Genomic DNA, 21,620 nt, shown 5'->3' with positions numbered 1-21,620 from the left:
TTCCTCCTTTAATACACTATCTATTTTCACCTTGGTATTTTGTATTACTCAAGACATATTGGAGCATGTTCGACAGTATGAGTTTTATTTTGAAAGTTGTGACCGGAAGACCTTTTTTTTCTGGCTGCGTCAAGCAAGCCACAGAATAGTCAGCAGAGTTCCGGTAGTCAAGCAACTTTACCTTCAAAATAAAAACATACACGCATACTTGGCATCTTGCACTGGCTGTCAATATATACTGTGGAAAAGACATGTCAATTTACGACAGATTCTTTCTTAATAACATCCCTAAAATACTCCTCTGCTTTGTATTATTCCAAAATATTGCAACACTTACTTAGTCAATAAACGTCTCATTTTGAAAGTTTTGACCGGAAGCCTTTTACTTTATTCTGTGTGTCTTGACACCGGTGGCTAGCTTGTTGGCACCATGCTTGGCAATTGTGACCTAGCTTTAGTTTTCCATTAGTAAATTTGTTCTAATAATTAGTTTTTTGCGATTGTAGTAATGAAGTGAGCTTGCATGGTTCATTCAAGGAATGTCTGTTTTTTTGTTTTTTGTTTTTTTTTACTGACAACTTGACCTTGGCCAAGAAACTGTTAGGCTAAGCAGGGTCTGGTCGTTGGTCCAGCTGAACTATACGTGTAGAAAGTGTAACGTCAATACAACGGCAGCAGCATCATGTCAGAAGAACAGCTGTTTCTTGAGACACAACCGGGAGAACAATGTCCCGGCGGTGTCAACGACAGCCGGAGCAGAAGTCGAGTCGGTCTCGTCGTAACGGGGCTGGTGGGAGGCTCGCTGGTCGCCCTGTACGCCGTGGCTACGCCGTTCGTCGCCCCAGCGCTGCGGAAAGTCTGCCTCCCGTTTGTCCCCGCGACCACGGCTCAGGTGGAGAACGTCCTCACGGTGCTGCGGGCCAGATCAGGGACCCTGGTGGACATTGGGAGCGGAGATGGGAGGATAGTAAGTGCTGTTCTAATACGGCGTTTTACGCCATGCACGCGAACCTATATTTCTTGGTGTAGAGGCACACAGATCAGCTACATATACAGCGTATTAGAAATACATTGGGCCCCATGGACCCCAAACTAGATCTACATTAGGCCCCACAGACCCCCAAACAAACATGTTAAGATTTTGTTCCAAAGAGTGCTATATAAACAAAGATAATATGGGAAAGGCTTTGTTGTTGATGTAGTGTTTAACTGAAGAGTGGGGATATCCTAGTGATGAGAGTAAAACCTATGATTACTGTAGTCATTTGTATGCATTTTGAAATTTGGAATGATTCAAGTGAGTTATATTATTGTGAAATTAAAGTATTTGTCATATTACTAAGGGACACCAACTTAAATCAACCATTGTGGTAGAGGTAAACAAGGTAGAGGACAGGCTCAACAGAATCTCATTCATTTCACCCAGTCTCTCTATTGACATATCTGGCAGGCATCTTATACCAATAATTGCGACATTGACTGATACCCTGTTTCCCTTTGTCCTCCTTGTGCTTGCAGGTGATAGCAGCAGCCAAGCATGGGTTCCGGGCGTCTGGCTTCGAGCTGAACCCCTGGCTCGTGTGGTACTCCCGCTACAGGGCCTGGAGAGAGGGAGTCCGCCACTCCACCTCCTTCCACATCTCTGACTTATGGAAGGTCAGTGACACATAAATGGGGTCAGATGTCAGTTACTGTAAGAAAAGGCAAAAAGTGACCATACAAGGTTTCTGCAGGACATCGATAATACGACATGAAATGAGATTTTGAGGGAAAAGTGGGAGACAAGAATGTTTTCCATGTCAAATTTGAACATGCATAGATATGTTTTGTCCATCGACCACATTGGCTTGTACATGCCCAAATTCACCAGCCATTTTCATTCATAGAATTTTAGAATACAATGGTACCTTTGATTGAAGGTTTGATTGATGCCAAGTAAACTAGACAAACTTCCCAGACTCATCCAAACTTTGCAAGGATTTGACTGATGGCTGTTGTTAATTTCCCATCCAGGTGCAAAGCCAGCTAGGTAGACAAAAATCTTCTTGTCCTAGATCAGGACTCCTTATCTATTAAGCCTCATGAATAGTAGGGCTGACCAAGCACCCTTTGACTATCTCATTCACAGCATTTATGATTCTCTTTTTAGGTCAGTTTTGCACAGTACTCCAACGTTGTCATTTTTGGAGTCCCTCAAATGGTGAGTTCTTCTCTGTTGATACTGAAGCATTGTGTGAAAGTGTTTAGGTATGCTGTACCTATACATAATGCAATCAGTATATAGTCAGTTCAGAATAATCTTTAGGTTTGGTGTGCATATCTTGATATGATACACATTGTTGCTGTCTGGCTGTGTCTGCAGATGGACCAACTGGAGCTGAAGCTGGGCAGTGAGTTACAGAGTACAGCCAAGGTGGTGGCCTGCCGCTTTCCCTTCCCTACCTGGGTCCCCGACCACACCGCCGGGGAGGGCATAGACACTGTCTGGGTGTACGATGCCAAGACATTTAAATCACAACAACAACAACAACAACAACAAGGAACGACAGCAAAGACAACAGTGGAACAAGAGCAAACGCCAACTTCACCCACGTAGATGCAAACATCCAGCCCTGGTTACCATTACCCTGTCATTACACACTGTAGACCTGAAAAAGGAAAAAAAAAAAACTGACTGTAACAGACAAACTGCAAATGTAACAGGCCTGTCCGACACAAATTATCCACCTCATCCATTTAACATACTGGGTTATTTTTGTATGGTACCATACAGAAAGGAAATTGCTGCTCGTGAGTAATTTATATTTAAAAAGACTTATTTTTTGCAATAAAACATCTAATTGTCAAGCTGTGTGGTGGTGGTGTACAGTGACTCTTAGTGCTTTGATGCCATCTAGTGGTGAAACTGTGTAGTACAACCACATGTAGTTACTTTGAATATGTCCTGACCGATATCTGTACCATGAAGTAAAACAGCTTCAGTTCATTTCAAAACGAAAGCTTTCGTCATATCTTTTCAAGGATCGTTGATGCCCGAACTGAACACCAACTTGAGATGTATTTATTTTGTAGATAGCAGTCATCGCTTTGTACTTGAATAGCCTGACAACTGTGAAGGAGGGCTGCCTTAGCAGCCAGTCAAGATGGACACCGCTGAGGAAGGTAGCTATAGCTTGATTAGCCTAATTGCTACCGTTAGCTGGTTGGTTATATATACTATAACAACGTCCATATCAAATTTCAGCCCAGCCCCAATCACTGCCCGTGTCAATGGCTGATTCTACGTGTTCTTTAACGTTGACAAACGTTACCCAATATGAAAAGGAAACCGCTAAACGTGCTGGCTAATGTTACCCAATCAAAGCTAGCTAGATAACTAGCTTGGTTAGCTAACAGCGGTTGTAAATATAATCACTCAGTGTGTGCTGTGTTTGCATTAACGCTCAACACATCAGTGGTAGAAATGCTATATAAAATAGACTGTTCACTTTTCAGTCACACTTTAGCTAAATTAGTGGCTTAGACCAAACCGTTAAATGTATTATAAGATAACTGTTAACTATGTTCCTGTCGGTTTACCTGGCTCCTTAGCCACTGGATTATGAATTTATGTGTTAAACTGCTAGGACACATTATAGTTAATAAGAGGCTGGCAATTATCTCTTACATATTGCTGCGAAATATCTGTTTGGTACTGGTTAGTAGGACAGTCTTCATGTTAACAACACCATCCTGCAGTTCTCATTTTTTGGGGGGACTGACCAGCTGATAGACAGCAACCTCAAAACAAGCACTGTAGGAGCCCAGTTTATGCTGGAGGGAAGGACAGGGGCGATGGCACTGTGCTCAGGTGTTCTGCTCTATCAAATCGCGATATTCTTTATTATATTTCTAACGTGAACATGCATGTGAATTCACCAAGTAGGGTCCGAGGTATCCTGAAAAGTAACCGTAATCATATTATGCACTTGCACCCTGGGCTAATTATAGTTATTTTATTTTTGTCATCCAAAGACATAATCCAAGGATTACAGTCACTACCCAGTCCTGTTCACTAAAGCAACAAACTAGAATCCCAAATGTCTTGAAATCACAAATTCTGAAACACTACTGTGACTGTGATCTGCAAAAACCTTCTATCTGTTATCCTTTTTGTGGCATTGTCTCCTAGGTGTTTCATTACCCTGGGACCAAGGTAACCTATTGACCTATTATGCATATGAAATGCATAATAATGTAATATGTGTTGAAAATGTGTCAAAAGAAACTACAAACAATTCACAATGAAGTGGAAAATGGCAAGATGCTAGGTAGACATCAGTAAGGATTATCTCATGATGTGCCATGATATGTTATTGTGTCCCAACAGCGGACATATGCCGGGTGTGTCGGTCGGAGGGGAGCCAGGACAAGCCTCTCTACCACCCCTGTGTCTGTACCGGCAGCATCAAGTTCATCCATCAGGAATGGTATTTATCTTTACTGCTATCTGTCTGTCTGTCTCATCTGGTTTCTTTTGCAGATCAATATTAGAGAATAGGGAGTGAAGTACAGGGTTCAAACTTTCTGGACTACCATTGACTTTTTAGAGGTGTATTCTAGACAGGGAGAGTCAGGGAAATTGATACATTTTCTGGGGAAGTCAGAGAATATCAAGGGATTTTACAAATGGGTCACTTTACAGGAATATAGCAGAATATATTTTACAACTTGTCGCACACTTTCATTTCAGAACTGAAAACACCATTAACAAACCAACAAGGATTTACATTTTTTAGGTCATGGAAGCTCTCCGACTTCAGTTATGAGAAGTCATGGAAAAGCCATGGGACATAGCAACGTTCTAGTGATGTAAAATGTCCATGGGATGAAGAAAGCACACTCATCATGTGTCCTTTTTGTTTTCACAGCTTGCTGCAGTGGCTCAAACACAGCAGAAAAGAATACTGTGAATTATGCAAACACAGATTTGCATTTACGCCAAGTAAGTTTTCCTGTAAACTGGTTCAATCTGGTTCATTGTGCTTAGATTTTGTGGGAGTCCGCTATGATGCGGGGCTCAAGATAGCGCTCCATCCTGTAAGTGAAGAAGGTCTAACTCTTAGTCTCTCCCTTTGTTTCCCTCTATCCACTTCCACCCCTCTCCCATCCTGTCTTTTCCTCCAGTCTACTCTCCAGACATGCCATCTCGCTTGCCGGTCCAGGACATCTTTGCAGGGCTGGTCACCAGTATTGGAACAGCCATCAGATACTGGTTCCACTACACACTGGTGGCCTTCGCCTGGCTGGGGGTGGTGCCCCTCACAGCATGTAAGTCACATCGTCCCATTTGTAATCAGACATGTAAGGAGATTTGATGGGCAAAGTAGATTGGTAGCAGTAATTATTGTACACACCCCTACCCATGTGAACTACAGATTTAGGGAAAAAGTGAGGAGAAATTCATATTTTGAAGTCTACTAATTTTAAAAGAATGGAAGCGTCAATATAGAAATGTTAGCTAGTGTGTGTTTTGGGTACTATTGGCCACAAAATCACTGGAGGCTTAAAATAGTCCCAGACCCCTCAGTCGAGCAGCTTTTTTAGATGCAAGGCTTTGGTCACCCTAGTAGTCGGATATAGAAACGGTTCTCATGATATTGTAATTGATGTTACCTTTTTGTGTGTTTGCTCTCTCTTAACAGGTCGAATCTACAAGTGTTTATTTACTGGCTCTGTGAGCTCTCTCCTTACCCTGCCGTTAGACATGCTTTCAACGTAAGCGTGGTTAATTCTCTTGTCTTGCTTTTGTGCTTTTTCTCTCAATTTGTCATTGCCTTTATATACTGTAAGTTTCCTCCATATCTTGTACCCTCTGTAAACAAAAACCTAAGACAGCTAAATGAATTTGCGAACATTCACATTCTGATAATGCATAGTAGATAGGCTACTATATAGACCTCCATCCATCCCCCACTATCTCTACCTCCATGAATTCAACTCTCCTCGCCATCCCTCCTTCTATTTTTTCCTCTCTCCTTCTATTGTGTTTTCTTTGCCTTTGTCCAGCTCTCCATGCCTCTTTATAAAACAGATAGTTCCAGTCCTCAGTTACGTTCGAAGCCGTTGTAAAACACTCAATAAACACACATCTGCGATCGCACATCTGGTGTCGCAGTGAACATGATTCTTTTATTATTCTCCGTCTCTGCCGCCCTCCATCCCTCCGTCTCCCTCACTTGTAATCCTCCCTTCCCTTGTTCACAGACATAACCTGCTCGCCGACTGCCTGCAGGGCTGTTTCGTGGTGACGTGCACGCTTTGCGCCTTCATCAGCCTGGTGTGGCTCAGGGAGCAGATTGTCCACGGCGGCGCCCCCCAGTGGTTAGAGCAACACCAGGGCCCTCTGGTTCCCAACCAGCCCAACGGCCCCGCACCAGCCAATGAGGTGAGTAAGTTTACTAAGTTTTACGAAGTTTACTTTGAAGACCGCAAGACCGACTGCAAGTAGGGTATAATGATAATGGCCTTACACAGGTGTATTGGAATCCCCATATATTCTATTAGTAATGCAGTTTTGCATGGTTGGTACTACAGTAGTTTCTCATCTGTATAGGATAAGCTGCTGGACTTTAAGATCGCCTGAGTGACTCATTTTTGGTTTCATTTGTGACGCCGCAAATGCCTTAAACCTAGACTCATTTACCATTACAAGAGACTCATTTTCAATCACAAAAAGTAAGATCAAAATTCACTTTTTTGATTCAGTAATTATTAATTCAAACCTAATAGTCTGCTGACCACAATTCATCATGTAATACACAATTTTAAAGCTCTGGATGCAAAAATAAAACAAATCTATGATAAACAAACAAAACATTTTCTGTTGTTCTGCTGTTTTTCCATGTTGGGTCACATTTGCACTCACTAGCGATGACGTTGGCCTGTGTTTACAAGTACCCAAATGAGTAAAGTAGTGATTGCAGATTAAATCAAGTTCTTACAGTTGAGGATTAAAATATCATAAGGTGACAAAGAATTCCTGTCAAATACCATGCCGTAATTTTGAGGAATGCAGGGCCAAAGATTGTCAGGCTGGACGTATTAATTGCCAAATCCAAAAACTGTAAGCATAGTTAATAAGCAGACACAAATCAACAACCAGTCAACAGCGAAACCACAAGTGAGCCATTAAAAGGACTGGTTGACGGCTGTGTTTTAGCATGCCATTTATTAATACCATGACCCCACAGGATCCAGGCGGTAATGTCGCAGCGAACGCCCAGGCCGCTCCGGAAGGCGCGGCGGCCCAGCCCCCCGCGGACCCGGCGCCGGACGGCCCGGCAGCCGCCCGCCCGCGCGGGGCCGGCGACCGGGGAGACGAGGCCGAGCGGGAGAATGAGGAGGAAGAAGACGAGGAGGAGGAGGAAGACGACGAGGACGAGGAGGAAGACGAGGAGGAGGAGGAGGAGGAGGAGGAAGGCAGGGAAGAGGATGCCGCTGATGGGAACCATGGAGGGCAAGGTCAGTGGGCCTCGGGGATGTAGGCAGTCTAGCGTTAAAACACCGGTTTCTTCTCAGAGGACCTGAGGGCAAATCTGCAGGCTAATTGAATAAAACTTCCCCTAAGAATAAAGGAAACTCCAACATAAAGGGTTGTAACCTTGCTGCTTCCCTGCTCTTTCTAAAAGTATCCTCAACTCTATTAGGGGGATGCGATATAATATATAAATATTTCTGTCTGTTATGACACTATTCCAGAATCTTCCAAAGGTGTTTTTAACAGGGTACGGACGCAAAATATGGTTTACATAGTTGTCATGCTAATTAAACGATTCACTGACCACACATTTGTTGTAAATGGAGACATTGTCATCCTGGTTAAAACAACACTGAGATAAAAATGGATTGATGGATTAAGGATGTAGGAGATCATTCAGAATGGCTTTGTATGTACTGGCATTTATAAGGGATTACTGCTCTGTAAGGGATTAAGTGGACCTAAACCGTGCCAAGAAAAGCCATCCTACCGCCAGAACCCTGCTTTCAGTATATTTTGTAGGTTTCAATTATGTAGGTAGTTACCTGTACATCGCCTCTGATTCTCCTTTGTAGAAGATTTGAACTGGAACGCCCTGGAGTGGGACCGTGCCGCAGAGGAGCTGACCTGGGAAAGGGTATGACTCTATTTTTTTTTTAGCTTCTTTCTTTTCTTCTTCTTCTTCTTTATGTTCTTCTCAGTATTAGTAGTAGTAGTATGTTGGTGTAGATATACAGTATCATATGTGGCCATGTGTATGATGTTGTGCTTTTTATTTACATCCCAGATGCTGGGTCTGGATGGCTCCCTAGTTTTCCTGGTAAGTATTCTCTCTCTCTCTCTCTCACACGCGCACACACACACACACTTTCAGCCTTGGTGGAATTTAATGGTAATATGCTGCATACACATGTACCATACACACCCAAACATGTTTTCATCATTGCCACTGTACGGCTAGCAATCATATGTTTGTTAAAAGTTGTGTGTGTGTGTGTGTGTTCTCCAGGAGCATGTCTTCTGGGTGGTGTCTCTCAACACTCTCTTCATTCTGGTGTTTGGTAAGTCCAACCTTCCAATTAGTTGGTACTAATCGCTACCATACAGAAACTAGGGCTTTTGGTGTAGTGGTACATGTGGAATTTAACCTTAATGTAAGCATGTATTCCACCATAAGTCAGTGATGGAAAATGCTGTATGATGCCTACTGATTTTAACCTCAACTCTATGTGTTTCCCCTAGCTTTTTGCCCATATCACATCGGCCATTTCTCAGTTGTGGGACTCGGATTTGAAGAATATGTAAGTGCACAGCACCACACAAGGGAAAGCTTGTAGAGTCTGAATGCACCCTTAGTATTTGGATTTGCTAACCCTTTCTTAAGTGGATCCTTTTTGGTAATGTCATTTCTTGTTGCAGGTTAGAGCGTCCCACTTTGACGGCCTCATCACCACCATACTGGGCTACATCCTCCTGGCTGGCGCTCTCATAGTCTGCCATGTATCCTCTACATTGGAGAAATTACCTTGTGTGTGTGGCCTGGTTTGTCACACACACCTAGTTCCTCCTCTCTAAGTGATGTATTTATTATGAATAGGTATTTAATTGTTAGATATTTTATAAGTGCAGTAGTAACATGCTTTTGTTTGTTTTGCGTTCAGTACAGGCTGTGAGACCGTTTCCCCAGAATTGTAGCTTATTTGATGACAGCATAGTCATTCATTCCTTTTTGAGGTTTTCCCTTTCCTCTGCTTGTATTGTCACTTCACACTTTGTGATTTCCTGGTCTCATTCCTGCTAATGAGAAGCTTTTAGAGTACAGTTATATTGTTACTACGTCATTTATCAATAATGTAGTATTAAGATACAGTAAAAAATGTAATGTGTTACAGCAAAATTTAATTATATAGCGACCAAATACCACTGTGTAGCTTCAGTGAGCTGCTTTATATCTGTGTCATTGTCTCCCACCTCTGGTGCTTCTGAAGCTTAACTTATGAGTGTACATGTTAGGAATTCTTACCATATTGTCCTGAAAGAAAGTAAGTAGCAGCTCATTGTGGCTACTGATTGTAAGGACTGTAATTGCGTTGCTTTTCTACTATTGGGCTATATCTTCACCGGCAATATGTATGAGAAAATACTACATTGTGTTACTTTTAATAATTACTGAAGACAGCAAGTTGTTTGTGCCACAAGATTGTGTGTTAGTCCTTAACAGTGCCTCTCTCAGGGTTTGGCTTCATTGGTGAGGTTCCAGCGGTCCAGACGCCTCCTGGGTGTCTGCTACATTGTTGTCAAGGTAACCAAAACGGTAGTTGGTTTTGCCTTGAATTAAATTGACACTGTACTTATGAAAATTACTGGTCACAGAAACAAATCGTTGTCTTTTTTATTCCAGGTTTCCTTGCTGGTTGTCATGGAGATAGGCTTGTTCCCACTGATTTGTGGCTGGTGGCTCGACATTTGCTCACTGGTACGTCAATCATGCAGATGAAACTCTGCGACTGACCCTGTCGATACAATCGTCTATCGACCCTCACTGACTCATCAAACTGAAGGAGTGTCCGGAATGTAGTCGTGATCATGCAGTGCATACGACTTGCCAATCCAATACACAGCGCAACTAATGCTGTGTTTGATGAAAATCAGATTTGACGTGGATTTCCCTATATGTTATGGTTAAATGCAGTTTTAAAGTGCATCTTAAAAGCTTACATTCATCTCAAAACTATCAACTATAACACAAAAAGTCAAAGAGCGATTTCCACTGTGGTCTTAAAAACACAAACGACAAATCCTGTCCCCCTGTCTGCTGCAGGAGATGTTTGATGCGACTCTAAAGGACAGGGAGCAGAGTTTTGACTCGGCTCCCGGCACCACCATGTTCCTCCACTGGCTGGTCGGCATGGTCTACGTCTTCTACTTCGCCTCCTTCATCCTCCTGCTCAGAGAGGTAAGTGGAGCATTCCTTGTTAGGGCCTTTCACATTCATGTACTCATGATGTACGCAAAAGGTCACCACCCATAATGGTCGAATGAACCACACAGCACCCGACAGTGTGTGTCATTGTGAGAGTTCACATAACAGAAAAACCCACATGATATTCAATTCAAATTTGACAACCCCAAAGGTGTGATGTCTTGGTTTTTCAGAATAAAAGTTTTTGAATACATCACTTGATTTGGTTTCTTGCAATTGCATCATCCCCTGTCTCTTTGTGTAAATGGTACCTATGGCACCTTTAATTCTAGTTTTGCACAAAAGTCAAAACCTCATGCTCGTGTGTGTGTTTGCGTGTAGGTGCTCCGGCCCGGTGTGTTGTGGTTCTTGAGGAACCTGAACGACCCGGACTTCAACCCAGTCCAAGAGATGATCCACCTGCCCGTCTACAGACACCTCCGGAGGTTTATACTTTCTGTGGTCAGTCAAATGTCCCTCTGCTCTGTTTTGTTCAAAACCTCACCTTTAGCGGCAGAACGCTACACTCAGATCACAGTTTAGTTCAATACAATATACACAAAAACATAGTGTCACCATATTAAGTCAAGATAAGTTTTATAGAGTGCTTTTAGCAATCAGAACTGTCAAAAAGTGCAGAAAACAAAGGACACCAAAACAGTAAAAACAAGAGATAGGACAAGAACTTCACAAACTCCAGGAACTGAGGCCAGAGTGTGTGTGTGTGTGTGTGTGTGTGTGTGTGTGTGTGTGTGTGTGTGTGTGTGTGTGTGTGTGTGTGTGTGTGTGTGTGTGTGTGTGTGTGTGTGTGTGTGTGTGTGTGTGTGTGTGTGTGTGTGTGTGTGTGTGTGTGTGTGTGTGTGTGTAGGTCTGTGCGCACATACATGCATATGTGGTTAATGGATATGAGAAATAACCTTAAAATTAAACAATTTTCCTTGACAGACCAAGCATAGGTTTGGCGCCTAGATCCTTCCTTTGAATGACAGACTAAATTGATCAGGAAGACAAGTGTAATAATGATTTATGCATGTTATAGGATTATGGCTGGAACGGATTTCTGCTCTGCGATGCATATTGCAACATTTTGGTATCAGGTGTGATAATGTACGGTTAATTGTTTACTGACTTTATAGTTCACCTCTTTGGGTTTGTGTGTGTGTGTATGTGTGTATTTCCAGGTGGTGTTTGGGTCCATAGTTCTGCTGATGCTTTGGCTTCCTATCAGGATCATTAAGCTGTTCCTTCCAGTCTTCCTTCCTTACAACGTCATGCTGTACAGGTAGATATGACAACACCACACCTCAGCCTTCCTCCTGTTCTCATTCAGTAGTGATGCCTCATGACGGCATGAAGTTTGCCACCATTGTGAGAGAAAATGAGAAGTAGGTTGCACTTAATTACATTTTCAGGCTATTTTTCTATCCCTGAAATACAAATATAGTCTTAACGTTTAAAATGAGCGCTTAGCGTAAGAAGGGATCCTTGCTTTCAGGGATCAAAGCTGTAATGGAAAGAGAAAAACTGCAATTTCCAGTTACATTCCGAACTGAAAGTGAATTGAGTGGAGCTCTGGTTTATGTCCCGTCTCCATAGCGACGCCCCGGTCAGCGAGCTGTCACTGGAGCTGCTGTTGCTTCAGGTTGTTCTGCCGGCGTTGCTGGAGCAGGGTCACACTCGCCAGTGGCTCAAACGCCTCGTCCACGCCTGGACGTTCACCGCTGGATACATGCTGTGAGCTGGAGCACCAAACACACACACACACACACACACACACACACACTCACTTGGCACAACAAATAGCATTAGTAAGCTTGGAAGGAATGATAACAGTTTTGGGTGTGAATCGGTGGTTTGGGATTTCATCCCTTCAGATTACGTAACAATTCATTCCATGAATAGAAATAAGGCTAAATGCATTTTGAAGCCCTAGTAGCGCTATTTGAATTAATTCAGAAGGTGGCAATGAAAAGATGCAAAATATTTGACATCATGAGGTTTTCTGATCGGCAATCAGAAGAAAAGGTAGAGGAATGGCTAGAGGATGTTTGCCTACTCTTGCTACTCTTGATCTGGCTAAATAGGGGAGAAAAATGGGTGCAGTGTGCAAAAATGGCTGTAGATTGTAAACTGTTCATATGACGTGGCTGAAAAAAATCCCCATTAAATTAAACCATACTGTCATAGAGTCATATGCAGCAAATATAATTGCTCACCGTATGGCTCTCCCCCACAGTGACCTCCACTCCTACCTGCTCGGGGACCACGAGGACGACGACAACCCACCAAACAACCCTCCCGGTCCCCATAACAACAACGTGGTCCCCGGTCTGGGGGAGGGGCTACACGCTGCCCATCAGGCCATCCTGCAGCAGGGCGGGCCCGTGGGCTTCCAGCCCTACCACCGGCCTATCAACTTCCCCCTTAAGGTGACTGACAGCTCGGCAGTGAATCATACCGTCGTCCCGTCGCGAGTGTTTTTTTTGCTCGAAATAGCTTTTGGTCTCATTCGGTGTGTTTCTGCTCGTCTAGATCGTTCTGCTGGTTGTCTTCATGTGTGTGACGCTGTTACTCGCTAGTCTGACATGCCTTACACTGCCAGGTAAGTTGCACATACACACACACACAGTACGTCATGCTACATACACAGACCCACACTAATTGTGTTGCATTTGACACAAACAACTTGATTCAGTATTAACCCTCTCTTCCCATGTCCTTCCCACACTCACTGAATCATTCTTCAACTTTCCTCAACTTTTCTCTCCCTCTCTCCTGTTTCATCCCTCCCTCTCCTCTCTTTCTCTCCCCTATTCTCTCTCTCTTTCCCTTCCTTCCCTCACCCTCTCTCTCTTCCCCTCTGGTCTTCGCTATCTTTTTCCATCCTCCCACGCCACCTCCCATTTCTCCCTCCGTATTTACCTCTTTCCTCCGACCTGTCCTCCTCCTACTCCTCCCTTCCCAGTGTGCGCGGGTCGCTGGTTGATGTCTTTCTGGATGGGCAGCGCCACGGTGCACGAGCTGTACACGGCGGCCAGCGGCCTGTACGTCTGCTGGCTGTCCATCCGAGCCGCCACCGTGCTGCTGGCCTGGATGCCGCAGGGACGGAGCGTCATCCTGCTCAAAGTCCACGAGTGGACGCTCATGGTAATGCGGACGCCTCTGAAGCCCTCCCAGCTACTGGCAAAAGTAGTGTTGTTATGCATCATGTGGCAAACTGTTTTGATATACGTGAAGATGAGGTATCCATATGAAAAGTGACACCCACTCTTATAGAATTACTAAAACAATTTTTCGGGACATAATGTAGGGAGGGATCATTCATAAGCGGGCGGTGGTGAATCATAGCAAACATGGAAAGTGACTCTCAAGAACTGGGCCTGCATTCCTCCTCCATCACCTCCATCACCCCGTTATTAGGGGTGTTGGCGATTTTTGCGCTCACCCACTGGTACGGGATGCAGCAGCCACTAAAAATATGATGCGTTCCAGGAAAGAAAAGTAATGGTGTCGTGATATGAAGATACAGAAAAGTATTTTTTTTGGCATATATTTATCAATAGGTTAAGACATAGTTAAGACATAGACATTTTTCACTTAATTTTGTATTAGTTATAAGCCACTTTGCCTACCAAATACAAACACGTTTGTGAAAGGAATTACCTCTGCTTTGGAATTTTTGAAGTGATCAGTTTCACCTGACATTTAGAGCATTATGGAATGAAACAACACATGGAGTGTTTTGCAACTATATATAATAAATGTATTTTTCGTTTACATACAGATCCTGAAGACCGTGGTGGTGGCCGTGCTCATCGCCGGGGTGATTCCCCTGCTGCTGGGTCTGCTGTTTGAGCTGGTCATCGTCGCTCCTCTCAGAGTCCCACTGGACCAGACACCTCTGTTCTACCCCTGGCAGGTAGGGCTTTGGGGCTGTGTGTGTGTGTGTGTGTGTGTGTGTGTGTGTGTTACTATGCGTGTGTATTAGTGTGCGTACGTGTGAGTGATGAAATCATACACACCACACGTCTAGAGAAATCATGGCAAACCTCAAACCTCACTGTGTTTTGGCTGTAACTGTCATTTGTGTGTGTGTGTGTGTGTGTGTGTGTGTGTGTGTGTGTGGCAGGACTGGGCCCTGGGAGTGCTCCACGCCAAAATCATCGCCGCCATAACACTCATGGGCCCCCAGTGGTGGCTCAAAACGGTCATCGAGCAGGTCAGTGGCACAACCTTCTAGCTTAATTACCAAGGAACAAAATGGGACTACTGACATTTTACATACGTTGTAAAAGATGACAAAACTTAGGTGGAAAAGTCTGTTATATACCCATAAAATGGAACATACAATATTGTCCACTTGGTATTGAGGATTGCTTTAACTGCAGCAGTGTTTAAAAAGTCAAGGTGAAGATTTTTTTTTTATCCTACTGATTATCTAGCCTTCTCCTTGGACATTCAAAAGATGGCATCTCAGAACCGCTCCAAATGATAAAGAAACTAGAATTGCAAGGAAGTGAAATGAAGCTGTCAGTATATCTCTCTCTCTCTCTCTCTCTCTCTCTCCTCCTGCAGGTGTACGCTAACGGGATCCGAAACATCGACCTCCATTTCATCATCCAAAAGCTGGCCGCCCCCGTCATCTGTGTCCTGCTGCTGTCTCTCTGTGTGCCCTACACCATCTCTAAAGGCATCGTGCCTCTGCTGGGTGAGTCCCTGTGTTTTTTTTTGCGCATATTTCGGGATCTCAGCACGCGGTAATGAACATCCGTTTTCCAGGTAGTGGGGGGGGAAAGGAGGACTGAAGTTAATACAAGATGACAAGTGATTTAAAATAACTGTGTTCCCAAATTTAGACAGTTAATCAGGATTCATAATCATGATCACAATATCCAACAAAGGGAATTAGGATTTTAGCATTAATTCTGCAGCCCTAGGTGGAAGTCATTTTAATTTGACCCCATCGTCCGCTTTCTTGTACTCCGTTCCCGCATCTCCAGGAGTGCAGACTCTATCCCCGCATTCAAACGGCAGTTAACTTTCTCTCTTCCACCTTCCTCCCTCTTCCTCTCAGTCCGTCCATCCCTCCACCTGCTGCTCCCTCCCTAGGCTGAGGAACGACGTCACAGATACGCAGACTTGGGAGAATCTGTCCCGGCGGTCACTCTCTGACTTCTCTCTCTCTTTCTCTCCCTCCCTCCCCTCTCTCCCTCCTTTCCCGTTTGCAGGCGTGCAGCCGGAGATGCAGACCCTGGTGGAGCGCAGGATCTACCCCTTCCTGCTGATGGTGGTCACGCTGCTGGCCATACTCTCCTTCCAGATACGGCAGTTCAAGCGCCTCTACGAGCACATCAAGAACGACAAGTCAGTGCAGGCCCGCAGAAATACTCTTCCTTGTGCGCACATTATTCTGATTGTGATGGGACACCAAGGGGGCAGAAGAAATTCCAATCAGCGCCAATCAGTATTTCAGTGCAGTACAGCACACACAAGTCTGCATTGTTTACATTTGATTTGACTAATGTGGAGGAATGGAAATATGCAAATCAGTATTTCCTCAATTTGTCCTCTACTCATGTATCACTATACTTAAAGATGCACTGCATATTTTGTCATATAGACTAGTAATAGATGGTATTCTAGATGGTATTCTTATCCTTGACAATATCCACTCTATTTAAAAGTGATCAGTAAAATCTTAAAATCAATTCTAAACCTAACAGGTAAGCAGTGAAGTGATGCCAGATTTGGAGGGATGTCATTTTGTCTTTTTGTACCAAATGAATATTTAATGAATTGTTTTGCAGATTCCTAGCACTGGGAGCCACCTCTTGTAAGTGGTAAAAATCACTTAAAAATAGAAATAAAAGCGGTTTGTCTCTCCTGATTCTCCTCCAGATACCTGGTCGGTCAGCGGCTGGTGAACTACGAGCGTAAGACGGGCAGGAGCGCCTCCACCTACAGCACCTCCTCGTAGGCCCGCCGCCGCTCTGGGATCAGCGTAGCAGACTCGCGCGCCCGTCGCTCCGCCCAGCGCCAGGAGCCGGCGACGCTGACCTAGAATCAGCTCCTGCGCTAAGGTCTTTATATGTCTTTTTTTTTTTTAAACACTGTCTCCTCCCCCGCCTGGACGTCCCGCGTCAGCTTTCATGCTTTGACCCCCAGCCACCAGAACAACCCGGAAGCGCAAGAATGTCGGCTACATCCGGTCGAACGTGTCTGTTACCGTTTTCAACATTTTTACGTTTTGCGTTTATATCGTTTCACAAAGGGATCGGTCGAAGTCGGGACAGTTGAGCATAACTTTTACCTCAGCAGGTGGCTTCCCTTTTTTTTTTTTTGGAAATTTTGTTTTGAATTATTCTCTAGTTGACATTAAGTGACATGTTGGACATTTCAGAGTTGTGGAGGAGACATGGATATTTCATCACTATAATTGGAATGCCTCCGGTTGTGTTCCCATTGTAGATTTTGTCTGGCAACGCTGAGGAGGGACAAACAGCATGAAGCAATGTGATTGTATTTTTTTTTTTAAACATACTGTATTTATTAGCCATCTTTTCATTGATTTTTAGTATTACATTTCTGGTGTGAGCGGTTAGGTAGCCCTCTAAGGATGCTTTTGAACTAAAAGAGAAGTTGAAAATGAAAGAAAGAAATGTTTATTTTAGACAATCTGGACACAGCCCAGGAATTTTTTTTTTTTTTCCTTGTTTCAAATGATTTCCTGTGTCATTTTAAAGGTAGACTGGGGCTGTGTTGTACCTTCTTGAGCTTGTGGTGGGTCACACAGACATTTCAAAGCGAGGGGAATCCAGCTTGCAGAAGAGGAGAGGTCATTAACTTCAGAAGAAGTCACACATGGGAGTACAGCACACACCGAGCGAGGTTTCTCTTGTCAAAGACGACCTCAACGAACATTTCAGAATGTGCGTGTGTGCACATTTCATATTTTGAGGGAGCCAGGTTTTTTTCTACATTTCAGCGTTCCAAATATTTCATTCTCCGAGGGTACAGTCAGTCCAGGTGTTGTGCTCCCATCAGTGTCTCCTCCTCTCCTCTACTCCTGGAGATTCTCCAAAGAAAGTGCTAGAAAGAGTTGCTCCTTCCTAATTTTTTTTTCTAAAGGAAAGGTTCAAGATTTTTTAGAAGCTTTTGCTATTCCTCCTCACTCAGCAGGGAACGGAACGATTATTCTCTAAATCACATTCAGGTCCTTTCACATAGTTCAGTCACTTACTACCGTTAATGGAAGTATATTGAGTAGCTTGCGCGTGATGTTGCACAGTGCCAAGGAATGCCAATCTCTCAAAAACAAAAAACATAGATGTCAGAACATTTTGAATGACAGAAGAGAGGGTTTGGCTAGTGAGTCACTGCAGTAGGCTTCCAAACATCCTCAACCTTTCTTTTAACTATTTCTGGCTGCTAATGTTAAATCAAACTAATTCTCTGATGGGTTCTTGTTCCTAAAATCCTTAGTTTTTTTTTTTTTTAGATGTTTTAAGTTCCTCTGAAGTGCGGAAGAATTTTTTTTTGGGCCATGATCGGCCCATAGATTAGAGTGTTTTTCATGCACAATTTTCAATCTGTTGCACTTTATAAACTCAGTTTGCAATCATTTCAGAATCCACTGTAGCATAGTCAAGATAGCAGGTTTTTTTTTTTGTTTTATTCCCCCCCATTGAGACTGAAAGTTGTCAGTATTTCACTGTGGTGACTCCCCACGATGAGTTTAACTTCGCAGATGAGTTTTGCATTTGTTTTTTTTGACACTGCATTTATGTTACAAGCGTTCGATTAGGAGTTTGGTTACTATGCTTTTCTATTGATAGGGATTGTGAATCACAATATGTTAATACATAACTTGGGTAGTGCTGGCAGCAGTGTTTATTTACTGGTTCAAGAGTATTGGAATAACAGTACTGCTGTGTGGAATGCTGACTATATATATATACGATGCTATAAGTGACCTTTTAGTATCCTCTTGAACCGAGCTGGACACTTTTCAACTTTTGGTCTTGTATTACAATTTATAGAAGCAAATGATTCTATTTTTATATGTGCACATACAGACAGTGATGTGTACTGTGACATAAAGGTATACTTTAAGGTCAGTTGTTGATTTAGTAATATGAAACGGTAATAAATAGTCGTAATAATTTGCTTAGAGCACAGTTGTCTTGTATTCTTGTGTGTGTGTCACTTAACTCTGCAGACAATATGCTCTTTATGAAAGATAAGATAGCATTGGAACAAACATGTCGTCTCCCCCAGGAATGATGATCAGTAACAAATAGCTACAGCACCTGGTTTTGACCTGTAACTGTAGCGCCCCCCTTGGGCCAATCAGTGAAACTTTGACAATGCTGGAACGCAGTGGTGAGATGCATCATTCCTCCAGGTTTCATCCAAATCAGATCAGTGGTGTCTGAGATAACGGTGTGTGACGGACGAATGAAAGGACACAGATCCATAGGACAAAAACATGACTAATTATAATATAATGTAAAGCAATGGCTTCATTGATTATCCATAGTTTCTAGTTTTAGTCAAGTGTTTTTCTTTTACAGAATTAACATCATGTGCTTTTCCCCTCTAAGGAGTTGGCACCAATCCACTGCCTGGCTGTTTCTCTTCGCTTAACACACATAAACACACACACACAGTTCTCAGATGATGCCACTGAGATTTGCACCTGCTGTTTAAACTGCTGAATGCCTGCTGTGCCTACCAGGAATCTGGCCAGTAATACCTGGATCATCTCACTAGGGGCCCCGGGGCGAGTGTGTTCAACACACATTCACAATTAAAATCAGAAGTTTACATACCTGAACCCGGGCTTTTGGGGCCCATGGTGGTGCCCTGCATGCCTGTGCAGGTCTGCATCCAATCATTATTTGACAATGAATTTATTTTCCAAAATTGCCCTTATCTTTATTGGCCTTTCTGCTGGTGTCCGGCACCAGCAGCCGTCAGCACTTTCCCAGACCGGCGCCAAAGTGGGTGAGAAACATCCGAGCTGTCCTGAAAGAGAGGAAGAAGCAGCGAGAGAAAGCAGACAAGAGCTGATATCCTGAAAAATAGTGTGAACTATCCCATGTATAAATGAGTAGGTGCTTTTGACTACTATAAGATGGAGTAGTTAACAGAATAATTACACCATTAATCAGTCTTTTATACAGTTTTACTTTATCTATGTGTGCTAAAATCATTTAATAACCAATTAAGGTGTATATTGCTTAAATTAGAAATTCTAGTCAATACAATGTTCTGATTTTCAAAATCAATACAAAATCTCATGCTAGTGATCTCAGGACAGTGAAAGAGTGATCTCTCTTCACCTCCTGTCAAAGGACAGCACCTGAATCCTTTTACTTTTGGCTAAACAACAGTTGCCATTCCTAGAGAAACACTGATGACTTTCACGTACACACATACAGTCTACCTGGCTTGTTGGTGCTGCTAGATATGGATAGTGACAGGTGGGAAAACATACACTATAGGTGTGTATACTAAACTTATGATTAGAATAGTCATATACGTTCTCTTATTGGAATAAAAGCTGCACTAGGTAACTTCACACTTTGGCGGCCCCAAGTGGCAGCTGGAGATAACTTTGAATTTTTTCAAAGTTTGAAGGACTTCATTACCCAGAAGTCATGTGATGTGCCGTCAGTAAACTCCGCTCACCTCAGACCTAAATTTCTTCTTCTTAGTGGCAGGTGTGGGTGGAGATAGTAAAAAAAGAACTCCCCACAGCAGGTGAGTCCAGCTTTCTCAGTCTCAATAGATTTAAACTGATAAGACAATATATATATTTTTACATATAAATTTTGCCTTGTGCAGCTTTAAACCATAGTGAAGTTACCATAGTGAAGTTAAACTGTAAGCATTTTCCCTCCATGGCCCTCAATCCAAGTAGGCAGAATTCTAGTTCTAGTCTGCTTTAGTTTAGTTTGTGTTAAAACTCACAGAGAAGCGCTGGCAGACGCTGTCAGCTTGTCCCTCATGAAAGGCCACAGCCGGACACGCTCTGTAGTCCACATAGCTGGACATTTGACCGGCATACTGACAGAAGTCTACATGGACGTGAGGTCCGGTCCCTCCAGACGCCACACTGCGACTGTTATCCAGCTTACTGGAAGGACAGGGAGAAGTCGTGAGGATGGAGAGAAGGAAAGGAAAGAGAGCGGAAAAAGAAGACGTCAGGAGGGTCGAAAAGGAAGAGAAGGCAGAAGGGGGGGCAGCAGAGAAGAATCAGCAGGTGGCAGTATGTGTGTGAAAAAATGACTTGATGAAAAGAATCAATTTTGCTCAGAACTGGTGCAGATACATATGGAGAGGTGGGGCTAAGTGGAAAGACAAGTTCAACCCCCACCCATAAATTCCTATCCAAGCCATCCAAAATATATATTATAATATATATTAAGTATATAAGTTTGTAATACTGACAGGCATCAAGAGAGCATGGAATCAACTCTACATTGCAATATATGTCCATCTTAAGTCATTTAGTCTCATGTTGAATCTTAAAATCGTACTTTTCTTGAAACAAGTGAAAAATTCTGCAGATGCAGTGACATAATTCTTTTTTTTCCCTGATGCAGTTACATGTCTTTCAGGAATTTTCCAGATATATGTAAGTTTCAATATGTTGAAACAAGACAGAAGGAAGATTTCTTTTTCACTTTATTGGCATTTTTAGACTCAATCCTTTGACTTGTCAAGATGGGTATATTTTAGTGTGGCCAGTAAACCGCCTGTAACCAGATGGCTGTATGTGTTTATGGATATTTGAATGCAGCCTCATCATTGAGCTGCTGGCTCACACCAGCAAAACCCCCATCATACCAACTCTTAGCAACACAAATTCTCTTATTCTTACACTAAAGTGTCCAGTGTAAGAGGGTCCAGTTTAGCAATGTACGAATCAAGAGGCTATTGTCTTGATATGCCATATCTTTGAATGCATTTAACAGTGGTGAGGAGGAGAAATTTTAATATAACTTTAACTTTAATTTCTATATGCAGTTCCTCTCCTCCAAAGCCCAATGAGCAAATCCAGCAGCAGGAGAAATCCTTCTGGAGGTCCAGGCTGATCCCTGATCCCAGCAAGCCCATTGGCATGAGGCTGAT

At 43.1% G+C, this 21,620-nt stretch overlaps 2 protein-coding genes across 3 annotated transcripts; both read left to right on the top strand.

The window, feature by feature from the left end:
- The first annotated feature begins 423 nt into the window (after window positions 1-423).
- Window positions 424-2,905, top strand: atpsckmt (fATP synthase c subunit lysine N-methyltransferase). Its single transcript, XM_071537574.1, has 4 exons — window positions 424-967; window positions 1,519-1,656; window positions 2,150-2,200; window positions 2,363-2,905. Exons 1-4 carry the CDS (start codon window positions 683-685, stop codon window positions 2,594-2,596), a joined length of 708 nt encoding a protein of 235 aa, XP_071393675.1. The 5' UTR covers window positions 424-682; the 3' UTR covers window positions 2,597-2,905.
- A 120-nt stretch (window positions 2,906-3,025) lies between these two features.
- Window positions 3,026-18,632, top strand: LOC139659339 (E3 ubiquitin-protein ligase MARCHF6-like). Of its 2 annotated transcripts, XM_071537573.1 has the most exons (27): window positions 3,026-3,162; window positions 4,370-4,469; window positions 4,911-4,984; window positions 5,167-5,310; window positions 5,685-5,757; window positions 6,247-6,431; window positions 7,255-7,328; window positions 7,386-7,503; window positions 8,095-8,156; window positions 8,307-8,339; window positions 8,529-8,580; window positions 8,762-8,820; window positions 8,939-9,019; window positions 9,753-9,821; window positions 9,921-9,995; window positions 10,341-10,475; window positions 10,824-10,943; window positions 11,663-11,763; window positions 12,078-12,215; window positions 12,718-12,910; window positions 13,014-13,083; window positions 13,447-13,628; window positions 14,266-14,400; window positions 14,611-14,700; window positions 15,057-15,189; window positions 15,710-15,845; window positions 16,380-18,632. In XM_071537573.1, the coding sequence occupies exons 1-27, from the start codon at window positions 3,144-3,146 to the stop codon at window positions 16,456-16,458; spliced, it is 2,730 nt and encodes a 909-aa protein (XP_071393674.1). In that variant the 5' UTR covers window positions 3,026-3,143; the 3' UTR covers window positions 16,459-18,632. The 2 variants fall into 2 exon arrangements, with proteins under 2 accessions (XP_071393674.1, XP_071393673.1); XM_071537572.1 differs by having other exon boundaries at window positions 6,247-6,427; window positions 7,233-7,503.
- The last annotated feature ends 2,988 nt before the right edge of the window (window positions 18,633-21,620 follow it).

Source organism: Centroberyx affinis, unplaced genomic scaffold (assembly GCF_046629955.1).
Source record: "Centroberyx affinis isolate AG114_WGS23_722 - 3 ecotype Tasmania unplaced genomic scaffold, CSIRO-AGI_Caff_v1 ptg003070l_1, whole genome shotgun sequence".
Taxonomy (NCBI): domain Eukaryota; kingdom Metazoa; phylum Chordata; class Actinopteri; order Beryciformes; family Berycidae; genus Centroberyx; species Centroberyx affinis.
Note: the sequence above shows the minus strand (reverse complement) of the source record. Positions and strands in the feature narration are given on the sequence as shown.